The 14,075-nt window shown below is 37.4% G+C and overlaps 1 protein-coding gene across 1 annotated transcript in view; it reads right to left on the bottom strand.

The window, feature by feature from the left end:
- ZNF804B (zinc finger protein 804B) overlaps window positions 1-14,075 on the bottom strand; it is a 542,683-nt gene that overhangs the window by 106,381 nt on the left and 422,227 nt on the right. Inside the window, exon 2 of the mRNA XM_046020822.1 lies at window positions 7,975-8,118. Coding sequence (XP_045876778.1) covers window positions 7,975-8,118 — 144 coding nt within the window. The remainder of the gene's footprint in view (window positions 1-7,974; window positions 8,119-14,075) is intronic.

Genomic DNA, 14,075 nt, shown 5'->3' on the forward strand with positions numbered 1-14,075 from the left:
CAAAAGTCTCAACATCCTTAGATAGTAGGGAAATGTAGATTAAAACCACAGTGAAATACCATCTTGTGCCTGTTAAAATGTCCATCAACAAATGCTGGTGTGGATATAAAGAAAAGCAAACCTTTGTACACAGTTGGTGGAATTGTAAATTGTTATACCCACTAAGGAAAACAGTGTGGAGGATCCTTAAAAAGTTAAAAATAACACTACCATACGACCCAGCAATGCCAGTTCTGGAACAATATATTCAAAACCACAAAATCAAAAGATAACTGCACTCCCACGATCATAGCAGTATTATTTATAACAGTCAAGACACAGATACAACTTAAATATCCATGCACATTATATGATGGAATATTATTTTGGCACAAAAATGAGAAAATCCTACCACTTCTGATGTGGATGAAACTTGAAGGTATTACACTAAGTGAAATAAGTCAGAAAAAGACAAATATTATATGATCTCACTTATATGTTAAATCTGAAAGCTAGAAAGATAGAAAGAAAGGAAGGAAGGAAGTTAAGAAAGATAGATCAGAGTTGCAGTTACCAGATGTGGAACAGGGGGAGAGGAGATTGGAGGAAGATGGTCAAGAGGTATAAAAGTTGTAAGATAAATAGGTACTAGAGATGTAATGTACATAACTATAGTTAACGCTGCTATACAATACATAGAAAAGCTGTTAATAGGGGCACCTGGGTGGCTCAGTGGGTTAAAGCCTCTTCCTTCAGCTCAGGTCATGATCCCAGGGTCCTGGGATAGAGCCCCACATCAGGCTCGTTGCTCAGCAGGGAGCCTGCTTCTCCCTCTCTCTGCCTGCCTCTCTGCCTACTTGTGATCTCTGTCCATCAAATAAATAAATAAAATCTTAAAAAGAAAGAAAGAAAGAAAGAAAGAAAAAAGAAAAACTGCTAAAAGAGTAAATCCTAGGAGTTATCATAAAGAGAAATTTTTTCCTCTTGTAATCATTTCACAATATATGTAAATCAAACCATCATGCTATATACCATAAATTTACACATTAATATATGTCAATTATTTCTCAATAAGACTGGAAAAAAGGAAGTAGTTAATCAATGGTGGATGAATATACTAACGTAAGTAAGAGGGGCGTGGTCAATTACAGGAACTTATTCATTATTCATTTACTCATTCTTTTTAAAACATATTTATAAAATCATTACTATTGGGGAGCCTGGGTGGCTCTGCCTTTGTCTGCCTTTGGCTCATTTCATGATCCCAGGGACCTTGGGGTCCTTGGGGTCCTTGGGGTCCTTGGATTGAGCCCCACGTCGGGCTCCCTGCTCAGCAGGAAGCCTATTTCTCCCTCTCTCACTCCTTCTGCTTGTGTTCCCTCTCTCACTGTGTCTCTTTGGGTCAAATAAATAAAATCTTTAAAAAAAATCATTACTATGTGCCAGACACAGCTCTACATTTGAGAGAGACAGAGGTACGTGGCCAACAGAACCAACAGTACCCTGCTAATCTCTTTGTGAAACTAATGGCAGGGAAGAGGGGAGAGGGTTAAAAGAGTCAAAAGGAAAAAAAATTATTTTTACAGAGTAATAAGCAATGGTGTGCTGATATACCAACACTCTGGAAAAATGAAAAAAACCCAACAAGCGCTATTTGTAGTGCCTAGAGATTTCCCATCACACACCATGGCTGATTTCAAGCTACTACGCTTTAAGAACCACCTCACAGACTTCTTACATGTGGAAAAAGTGGCTCTGGAGAGCCAGCCTAAGTCTAGCTTGACCACCACCGAGTGCCGACAAGGTACTAAGACTTGGAGAACTGACAACTGGCCACTTGAGGCAGGGCGTGAAGGAGCGATCCCTCAGAGAAGGAGACACTGATCTACCACACAAACAGAGAAGAAGAACCAGGAAGTTGAGGGTCAGATGGAAGAGCACTGCAGAGAGATATATACCAAATGCCTTAAGGCAGGAAAGTACTTGGCACACCTAGGATACAGAAAGAGCCAGAATACAGATTTTTAACTTATGTTTCTGTCAGGAGACAGTCTTAAGATCAAAAAGCCTCTTAGCCAGGGTGAGAGCAGCATTTTAGCAACGCTGACTGATGAGTCGGAACCTAAGATCAGCTTTGGGTCTTTTATATTTTTTTTGCTGATGGCGTTTCCAGTTGCTGCTGGCTGATTCCAGGGGGTGGATAATGGGGGTGGTGAAGAATATATAGACCAGAAACCTGGGTTTATAGAATGCAAAATATAAATGGAGATAAGTAGTATTTAATTTTACCAACAAATATGTTTCTGAGAATTTCCATTCTAGTTGGTTGAGTTTATATTTCTTTAATCTTGCTGATCCTACAAATTAACCAGACCTAGAAGTACTTAAGAGGCAAACTAGTAACTTAAACATACTATGCTGAAATATATGATCAGGCTAATTTGGGCAGTATCTGGAGAAAATACAAATCTTATTGTAGGAACAAGGCAAGGCATAATTGGACTGAATTTCTTTAGCAGCTTTGGGTATCTTTTCCTCTCGGAGACAAGATAGCAAAGATGACTCTGTTCTGTTATTTTATCCTGTGCAGGTAGAGCTGGGGAGAATCCAAAACAATATTTTAAGAATGAATCAGTTGGAGTTCAAATTCAGGTTTGACAAGTGAACAGCTCTTCCTGAGTGAAAATAAATCCAATTGTGAAGCAAACGAAGATTAGGAGGATTAAATGTCACATGTGGAGGATCTAAAAGTGGATTTGTTTTTTATTACTGAAGACATTTTTATGGGTTATTTGTATGGGGATCAGGCTCCTTTGTTTTTTTCTAAATTGAGATGGGCCACGATGTCTCTGGGGCAGGAGAGATTTTTGCTGCATGTGCAGACATGTGGTTTTCATTTCCGTATTATACACTTGCAGCTCACCATCTTGAGAAAGGAATTATGACTTGTAGATAGTCTCACAAGGAATTAGTTGTTATTAACATGTTAGTTATATTAATAGTTACACCACTGTCTTCATCCAAGTGAGTGTAATTTGTATATATATTCAAATTGTTTACTGGCAATGCTTAATATTTACATGGAATTATAAGAAGTTCAAAGCAATAGTGAACACAACTGAGTTATTTCCAAAAATGTGAGTTCTATGAGAGTTGGGCTGTCAAAGCTAGAAACTAATTTTCCCCTTGTTGAATAAATAATTAAAAATCAGCTTTTTTACTGATATGCTATCCTTCTCTACCAATAATACCAAGAAATATCTTAATTTTTGATCAAATTATAGAAAAATAATAGAAGATGCCCAATGGAATTAATGAAAAGCTATGAATCTCAGACTATTTTACTTTATTCTTTAAGATTATGTATTGACTTACTTCTCTAGACTTACAATATACCTCTGAATAATAATAATCTTTATAATAAAATAACACATGATACTGCTATTTAGATATAAGACAATATAGAAGCTTTAGAAATCACTGAAAGATCCTAAATAATTATAAGAATTCAGATTCCCTTGTTTCCAGCTCTCTGCTGTTCTATTAATGAATGACAGAATTAATTTCATGTGAATTTAGATTCACTTCAGAGTATACCCAAAAGACCATCTTGTTGGAAGTTCAACAGAAGAGGCCAGATATTTTGTCTGAATCCACATGGAAAATAAAATTATAGAAGCTATTCATATTACTCAGGCCAAAAAATACTCTCAGCCAAATCCTCACCACTATCATTATAATCATCCTCACAATCAAGAGGAGCCCTTACTGAAGCAAGAAGCAAATAGACATATTTAGCTTTGGAATTTAAAAAAAAAAAAAAAGACTTGCATGTTTTACTTTAGTGCATACTTCCTTTTCTGTACATAAAATTCAGTTTCACTTAAAAGGGAAATTGTAAACTCAGATTCATTTAAAATTCAAGTTATTCTCAAAATTTGGGGCTAAAAGAAATCTTCAGATAAAAGTGTTTCAAGATTACCCAAGAAAGCAGTCTTCTAAGGTCTACCACAAATTTAATTATTCCATTGTTTTCCAAAGTGGGCAGCTTGGACAAAACTCCGCACAATGTTAATAGATTTTGATCAAAGAGAATTTGGAAAATGCTGTTAAATCCGCTTACCATGAGATTTCAGCTCTTTGAATATCCAGATATAAATTGTCAATCTATTCATTAAATACGCAGGAGCATATGTTGAAATACAGCCACGAAATGGGAGGGCATCCCAGGCAGAGGGAAGATTATGAGCCAAGATGAGCAGGTGGGAAAGCATAAGGCATCTTTTGAGAAACTGTAGGGAAATTCTGGAGTTGCAGGAGATAAATCTGGAAATGGAAGGAAGAGCCAGACTGTGGACGTTTTGAATTGACAGACTAAGTAGCTCAGACTTTTGAAAAAGTCAGTCATCACACATTGAATGTGGTAGTTTAGGAAGATTAATTCAGCCATAAGTGGATAGCCTAGTTTGGAGGAGGGAGTCCAGTTCAAAGGTCCTAGCAGATTCAACAGTGAGATTAAACATGAATGGTGAAAAGGATTGCAGAATGAAGAATGAGAGCAAGATCTGTTGCAAAAGAAGAATGAGAGAAATGAAATACAGTTTCAAAGATTTTTAAAGAGCTCCTCATGATAATGACAGTGACTTTAGTGGACATAGTGAATCTTTGGCAGTTTCTCTGTGCTCCGGTCATGCTTTATAACTGCCGTATGCCCTGATAGAGGTTTTCTATCAGACAGGCCCTACCATCCTTAACTGTGCGGTTGATTTCTATTCATTCTTTAAAAATTCCAGCTCACCTGTCATCTCTTCTTTCTTAAATCAGTTTTGTAGGTTTTCTTGGTATCTTAGGCATGTAATTTCTAGAACACTTAAATCAATGTATTTTAAAGATGAGTTGACAGGTCTGTCTCCCCAGTTAGAATGCAGGCTCCCGAAAGTCAGAGACCAAATTGGCCCATTTTTCACAAGTAGCAATAGCACATTTGGAAACTCAATCACTATTTGGTGAAGGAACATACCAAGGAATATTAGAATGCTGGTAAACCTACGGAAAAAGAAAGAAAGAGAGAGAGAGAGAGAGAGAGAGAGAGAGAGAAAGCAAGCAAGCAAGCAGGCACAGATGAAATAAAAGAATCGGGCGCCTGGGTGGCTCAGTGGTTTAAGCCGCTGCCTTCGGCTCGGGTCATGATCTCGGGGTCCTGGGATCGAGTCCCGCGTCGGGCTCTCTGCTCGGCGGGGAGCCTGCTTCCCTCTCTCTCTCTCTCTGCCTGCCTCTCTGCCTACTTGTGATCTCTGTCAAATAAATAAATAAAATCTTAAAAAAAAAAAAAAAGAAATAAAAGAATCGAGGAAGGTGGTTTATTCAACACGTTGGAAAGTCAATGGAAATAAGACTGAAGAAATTAATAAAAAGGGAAAGTGATCAGGCAGAATATCAGAGTATAAGGGAGGCTATGGCACATCCGTCAGATGTGGAGAATTCATCCCCTTCATGGTCCAAATACTTTCGACAGTTTGGAAAGATGCCCTGTGCTCTTCTATTTCCTTGTCTTAGATTCTTGTGTTTCCACATGAAAGATGCCAACTCATCCCATCCCATCAACTTAAGCATGTTTATGTTAACTGTAGCTATCCCATGAGAATCTTCTCTGGTTATTTATATACTATATATATATATATATATACACACACACATATATATATATATACGGGGAATTTGTATATATGCAGCCTAAGACCACCTACATAAAATCCTCTGGGAGTGATTCTTATAGGGAATTATAGGGATTTATCTTTATAGATATAGTTCATCTAATAGATGACAAGAAGATAGAATCATCATTTTACAACTCCAAATGAGGAAAGGGATTTAAACAAATGATCATCTATGACTACAGAAACCATTAGTGGAAAATATAAGTGATGTACTTGATGGGTGGATCACACTGGTAGCATCTAAACCCATTTCCCAAACTTACAGTCCTAAAAATAGAGACAACTAGACATCATATGCCTCTTCATGGAAGGATACAAAATGCCTTGTGATATATTTTTGCCAAGGGAAAAAAAATATGAACTGGAATTTGTTCAGATCTCTCTGTGTAACAATCAGTTTAAAAGAAATACAGAAGACAGAGAAAATGAAAAAAGACAACACTGGGTTGCATTCAGCAAAACCCTGAATACGTCCAGTTTTTTCAGCAGATAAATTGCAAGAGGTCAAACGTAAAGAGGGACTGGAAAACCTATAGTTTAAATACATATTAAAAGAAACTTAAAGACGTGTCAACCAAAAGTATGGATGTTTTTGGAGCGTGATTTTAAGAAACCCAAATTTAAAAATCATTTATGAGACAACTAAAGAAATAAGATCACCAACTGATATGAAGATACTACTGTTACTTTTTAGGTCTGATAGTGGATATGTTGTGTAAGCACCATTGCCCATCTCGAAACAAGTTTAGGCAAAATAACATGACGTCTGGAATTTACTTCAAAATAATACATGGTGGTGGGGGATGGGGAGTACAGGGTGGAGGCAAAAAGGAAAGGAGATCAGAGTTGGAGTTGGATCATAGTCTCATAGTTCAGTTTTAAATATCCTTGGAAAATTCCATGTTGTATCATTTTAAAATGCAAGTTCTTGGGCCCCCACAGAACTATTGAATTACAATACCCAAATGAGAGTCTGGGCATCTGTGTTATTAAGTTCCAAAGTGGTTATGATGCAGAGTAAGATTTAGGAATCACAGTCCTAAAACAGTTTATCCCATGTCCTTGCTCTTGTCCGAGTAATATGACCAATTATAGATACACACTATGTCTTTAAAGATAGAAATCGATTCCTTGCATCTCTCAAGGCCAAATATTTTGGACGCAGTCAGTAAATACTGGCAATGTTAGTAAAAATATTTATTGTTGTTCACTCTGAATAAATATTTTAGGTCTAGATTATACAAGACTTACCCACACATTCCAAGATATCAGGTCCGTTCAGCATCAGGAGTGTGCACCTCCTCACAGCTGTTAGTAATAATCCTCTGGCCAGGTGGGATTTCTGTCTTAGGGCTATTTAACACTCCCAATTCACAAGTGGCCAATATCTCCATACCTCATGCAACAAGGTTAAAAATCTAACAGGATAAGATTAACAGCCTCCTCTTTCATGGAGAGTTGGAAATAGAGACTATTAGCAGCCATGTATAAAATATCTAAACTGATTATGTATATATATGATCTCTTTAGAAGAAGGAATGAAGCATTTCTATCTGAATTACCACACTACTTAGCCTCCCTGAAATTAGTTAGTTTGTTCATTTGCAGTGGTTCATCTATCAAGAAACCATTTTGACTCTCTTAAGAGGGTATCCTTGGGCGCCTGGGTGGTTCAGTGGGTTGAGCGGCTGCCTTCAGCTCAGGTCATGATCTCAGGGTCCTGCAATCGAGTCCCGCATCTGGCTCTTTGCTTGGCAGAGAGCCTGCTACCCTCTCTCTCTCTCTCTCTCTCTCTGCCTGACTCTCTGTCTACTTGTGATCTCTCTCTGTCAAATAAATAAATAAAATTTTTTTAAAAATAGGGTATTCTTAATTACTTTTCCCACTGTCCTAGGATTCCCTAAACCTCAGAAGCTTTGAAAGAACCCTATAATTGATTCTGCCCAGTGTTCTGGTTCTGCCACTGACTACTAAGTTGGTTTTAAATAGGACACTCTTTTTACTGGGTTCAGTTTTCCCCATATGTATAATTCTCAAATAAGTATCAGTCTACTTTTAGATCATCTTTAAATTCACCTAAAGGTTTATGATACTTCTAGGAAAAAATATTTCACCTGACCTTTAAACAGAAAACAACCTTTCAAGAAAAATAATAAATAAATAAATAAATAATTTCACCTTTGTATCTTAGATTACAGTAAATAAGGCCAAATACATACATTCTATTCTGAAGGTAGAAAATCTAGGAATGAGAAGGATTTCCCCCACTTTGGCTTACCTGCTTATGAGCGTGATCGTAAGAATTAATATGATTGTCAAACTCCTGGTGCTTGTGATACTGCTTGTCACATAATTCACAGTAAAAGTTTGCCTTTACATCTTCCAAGGCTTTTGCTGTAGACTTCTCCTTTTCTGGAAAATCCTTTAAAGAAGGCAAACAGGTTGGTTATATTTCTCTCTAATAGCATAACCAGATCTCATATTAATCAAGTTGTTATTTAATTTTTCTGTGACTGAAAGAATACCGTGAGGCTCATCAGTTTTTGGAAATTCATGGCACTCTGGAAATAACTTTCAGTTCAGCCTTATTCCTCCTAACTTATCAACAAACACATAATGAATTCTCTCAAAGAAGCAGAACACTGGGGCATCTGCATGGCTCAGTTGTTTACGCGACTCTTGTTTTGGGCTCAAGTCATGATCTCATGAGTCACAGGATCGAGCCCTAGGTTTGGGCTCCCCATTCAGGGACAGTCTGCTTGAAAATTCTCTCCTTCTGCCACTCTCCCAACTTGCATGCTTGCACTCTTTCCCTGCCTCTCTCTCAAATAAATAAATAAATCTTAAAAAACAAAACAAAACAAAAAAACAACCAAAAAATCCCCAAGACCCCCCCCCCCCCAACTGCAGTCTGATCATTCTCTTTCATCCCATCCATTTTCAGGTTGTGGTTCTGCTGACTCACCACCATTTCCTCTGCCAGTCCAATGACCGATCTCAAACACAAGCTGCCACTATATCCTTGGAGCACCTATTACTATGAAGTCTCTACTGTAATATTTAGTAGGGACATTGATTACATTGGTTTATATCCTTCACCTACTGTTTCATGTATTTTAGCCTCACTGAAATTTTCAGTGTTGGGACTTGCTATTCTTGGCACACAGCGTCTATTCACTCTAGTTAAATTAGTGAGCTCTTACTCCTTTCCCAACACCAGCTCTTCGTTCCCTCTGGAACGCTTTCCCATGATTTTACCAGAAGGACGAAACCTCCATTTTGTTGTTTGTTACCAAACACATCTATGACCATTCATAAACATTTCTTCTTCTAATAATACCCCACATAGTTCTGTGTTCCGCGCAATGCCATCTTCAGGCAATGATCTATCTATTCCAAACAGTCTCCATGGGTGACCCTCATTCACACTTCAACTAGGTTCTTACTTATCTGTGGACTCTAACTCCAGGATAAGCTTCTTCTATAAGCTTCAGTTCATGCTAGATGCTGCCAATGGGTTTACCACATATTTTTCCAAACTATTACCCTTACAATTATGACTGTGCTCTATCTCAAAGAGAGTTCTGGCCACATCATTCCTCTGCTTAAACTCCTCCTGAGTAGGAAAGAATATAGTCACAGGTATTATAATAGCATTGTATGGTGGCAGATGGCAGTTATACTTGTGGTGAGCACATATATAGAGATGTTGAACCGCTATGTTGTTCACTTGAGACTAACGTAACATTGGGTGTCAGTGACGCTTCAATTAAAAAATAAGTAATAATATAATCTTCTTGAATTCTCTCATTGCTTGTGGAATAATAGTGATGAACTACTGAGCATAAACTATGTATCAGGCATTAAGTTAAGTATGTGATGAATTGTTTCATTTACTATTTCATTTATTCATTTATTATGAATTATTTTTATTTATTCCTCCCATCAACCTTATAAGTTCTTTCTTTAAAAACCTTACAGGTTCTTTAAAAGAGTTCCTTTTTAATTTATGATTTACAGATCTATTAATCAGCACTTAGAATCACACACTTGTGGTCATTGAGTTAATAAGAGGAGAGGGAATTTGAACTCAAATAACCTATGCCTAGCTCCCTTGTTAAGAAATAGCTGTGCTTTACCATCTCCCTTAAGGTCAGTCCTCCTGATGCACTATACAAACTCCCTCCTACCTCATCACTGTCACATTGTATCAATCCATGCTCCCATATTATCTCCTCTGCTTCTATCACTAGACATGCTACATGATATTAACTCATCTGTTTTCATGTCTATAGATCCTCTGAGGGCTGGAACTGTTTTATCCATTTTTGTGTCCACAACGTCAAAATACTGTCGAGCACAGAGTTACCTACATATATTACAAATATGTATTTCAAAAATTAATGGTTAACAGTAGCTCACATGTTCATATCTCCTATCATTCTGCAAGTTGTCCATTATCCCCATGCCTAAATAAAAGAATGACTGGCACATAGAGGATATCAAGTATATCATGCATAAAAAATGAATGGACAAAATAAAGGATAGATTTTAGTTCTGTTTCTCTAAAATGACTAACCCTCTATAGAAAGAAATCAGGCCATAAACCTAAATGTCAGGGCCACTGCAGACCAGATAAGAAAGCAAGCACAGGGAAGAGGGTCCGATTATCACAGGACTGGGTGAAATGATGGAGCAATTAATTTGGACATGATGATTCAAGCTCAGATACAAGATGCTAACACACATGGCATCAAGGCAGAAAGGACATGAGTACCATTAGCAAACAACAAAACTAGACCAAACATCTACACTGCCTATCTAAAAGAATTAAAGCAGGAATTTGGCAATATTATTGGCTGATGGGGGAATAAAACTACTGACAGGATGTAACCAGTAATGAGAAGTGGGCTTCAATATAAGGACAAAAACCCAGTTGCTCAAAGAACTGAAATAATGGCTTGTAAATGTCATCACTTGGGAGTTGAGGCAGAAGTACGACATCGAGATAGAGCTAAAGTTTTGGAACTACAAGCTTACAATCGGAGGAAAATACTAGTTCTCTTCCCATCTTACTCACTAGGCATTTTTTTAACACGTCCTTTACATATTGTGTGCAATTTCAAAGACTGGATTGGAACTAGGGACTACTAGTGTTAACCCACAGTTTTTCTTCCTTTATTACAACACTGGAATAACAGCCTCAGAAAAGTGACCACGTGCCTTGGACACTCAGCAGCTGTGCCTCAAGGCTCAAAAGTGCCTCAGCTTCATTAACCAGAGGCAGGTGGCAATTAAGAATTCAGAGTGGCTAAAAATATACTTTCATATTATTCCAGATTATGTAGAGGATTTTATAACAACAGCTCACTGACCAGGGGTGAGGCTCCTTCAGTTACTCTTGGTATCTTCATTTAAACAGCATTTATCTCAAACACCCTTTAATTATGACATTAAATGAATTTCAGTGTAAAATTTTGTAATTATAACATAGTTCTACCAACTTTTTTGCCATCTCCTGTGAATGTTCACATTTTAGAGTCATCAGACTAAATTATATACCCCATTTCTTACTTCATTTTTCTTGCCAGGAAACGGTGCTGCTATTTCCATTTTCCTTCCTTCTAAGGGATTAATGATATTCCCCGGGATATATTCTAGTCCCCTTATTAAGAGAGGAGGAATACACACATGGGATATAAATGCCATTAGCAAAGCATACATACAGAATTCACAATCCAGTGTGTCTATCAAATCCAAAAGTTAAAAGCATAAATTTAATAGCAGATGACTGGCACTGAAACCTGAGAAAAGAGATCTCGGGCACAGGAGAATATAAGCCACAAGTTGGGTAGGGCTAGAGGAATCACAGAGGAAAGGAGGAAAAAAAAAAAAAAGCTTCCTTAAGCATCTGTGACAAAATCGAAAACTGAATTTCATTAAATGAACCATGAACAAGTGGGCCAGAATATCACCCAGTGTGAGGCAGGCCTGTTCTCAAGTGTGAAGTTGGAACTGAGTTGGTTTGTATGTACCAGAAGGCTGGAAGGTGAGGGCTCAGTCTAGTAGACTGGTAAGGATGGTATCACATAGTCTAAGTCTACCATTTAGAAGAGGCAACTTATGTTTAGTAATTTTGTGAGTTCTATCAAATCAAGCAATGGTAAAGCAGGGCACACTTTCCACTGTGTCATGCTGCTTCAACCATCCATCTAACCACATACTCATCCAATTAACCATTAAGTACTGATACATTCAAGAATTGCTAAAAATAGAACTATCCTATAATCTAGTAATCACACAACTTGGTATTTATTCCCAAAATATGGAAGTACTAATTCAAAAGGATATACGAATCCCTATGTTTATTGCAGTATTATCTATAATAGCCCAAATATGAAAGCAGCCCAGGTGTCCATCGGCAGATGAATGGATAAAGAAGAAGTGGTACATAAATACAATGGAATATTACTTGGCCCTAAAAAATGAAATCTTGCCATTTGCAGCAACATGGAATGGAGCTAAAGAGTATAATGTTAAAAATAAGTCAGTCAGAGAAAAACAAATCCCATATGATCTCACTCATATGTGGAATTTAAGAAACAAAACAAGTGAACAAAGAAAAAAAAAGAGAGAGAGAGATTGACAAACCAAGAAACAGACTCAAGTCCAGAGAACAAACTGATAGTTACCAAAGGGGAGATGAAGGAGGGATGGATAAAAGAGGTTAAGGGGATTAAGAGTACACTTTTCATGATGAGCACTAAGTAACATATAGATTTGTTGAATCACTATATTGTACACCTGAAACTAATACAACATTGAATGTTAACTACACTGGAATTAAAACTAAAAACTTAATAAAAAATAAAAAGCTTTCGCACAGCCAAGGAAACAGTCAACAAAACCAAGAAATAATCGACAGAATGGAAGAAGGTATTTGCAAATGATGTATCAAATAAATGCCTAGTATCCAAAATCTATAAAGAATTTATCAATCTCAACATCCAAAGAACAAATAATCCAATCAAGAAATGAGGACATGAGCAGACATTTCTGCAAAGAAGACATCCAAATGGCCAACAGACACAAGAAAAAGTGCTCAACCTCACTCGGCATCAGGGAAATACAAAACAAAACCACAATAAGATACCGCCTCATACCAGCTAGAATGGCTAAAATTAACCAGTCAGGAAATGACAGATGTTGCTGAGGACACGGAGAAAGGGGACCCTCCTACACTGTTGATGGGAATGCAAGCTGGGGCAGCCACTCTGGAAAACAGCATGGAGGTTCCTCAGAAAGTTGAAAATAGAGCTACCCTATGACCCAGCAATTGCACTACTGGGTATTTACCCTAAAAATACAAATGTAGTGATCAGAAAGGACTTGTGCACCCCAATGTTTACAGCAGCAATGTCCACAATAGCCAAACTATGGAAGGAGCCTAGATGTCCATCAACAGAAGAATGGATAAAGAGGATGTGATACACACACACACACACACACACACACACACACAATGGCATACTATGCAAAATCTTGCCATTTGCAATGACGTGGATGGAACTAGAGGGTATTATGCTGAGTGAAATAAATCAATCGGAGAAAGACAATTATGTGATCTCTCTGATATGAGGAATTTGAGAGGCAGGGTGAGGGGGGTTGTGGGGGGAAGGGAGGGAGAAAATGAAACAAGATAGGATCAGGAAGGAGCCAAACCATAAGAGACTCTTAATCTCAGGAAACAAACTGAGGGCTGCTGGGGGATGATGAGGAGGGATAGGGCGGCTGGGTAATGGACACTGGGGAGTCCTGTGAATTGTGTAAGGTTGATGATTCACAGACCTGTACCCCTGAAGCAAATAATACATCGTATGTTAATAAAAAAATTAACTAACTAAATAAATAAATGAAGGTTTGTTATTTAACAACAAAAAGAGAAACTCTTATAAATGTCAATTTCTTAAAGGGTCTTGACCTCAGAAATTAACAGTCTAAAAGGGGACAATTATATGTAAAATGTTAAACAACTATAAAGTGCAATAGAGTGATAATCACAAACTGCTACAGAGCATTACCTAGTTTGGACTGGTTAAGAATTAGAGAAAAAGGTCAAGGTGGGTTTTTTTTTCTTCTTTCTCACATAGCGTTAGATACATTGTCAGCACTCAGAATGCCTTGCCTTTTCCTTAAATGACAGGACACCTGCACTGGTCAAATAACTTGGAAGGCAACTTAAGATGACATTCGCTCCCTGAAATAATTACACAACCTTTACATATAGAGAGACACAGAATAAATATGAAAGAAGTAAAAATACCTACCTATTCTCAGTATCAATAAATTTCAAAAAATTTAAAAATGAATAAAATTCAC

This window comes from Meles meles, chromosome 10, assembly GCF_922984935.1.
Source record: "Meles meles chromosome 10, mMelMel3.1 paternal haplotype, whole genome shotgun sequence".
NCBI classification, from domain to species: Eukaryota; Metazoa; Chordata; class Mammalia; order Carnivora; family Mustelidae; genus Meles; species Meles meles.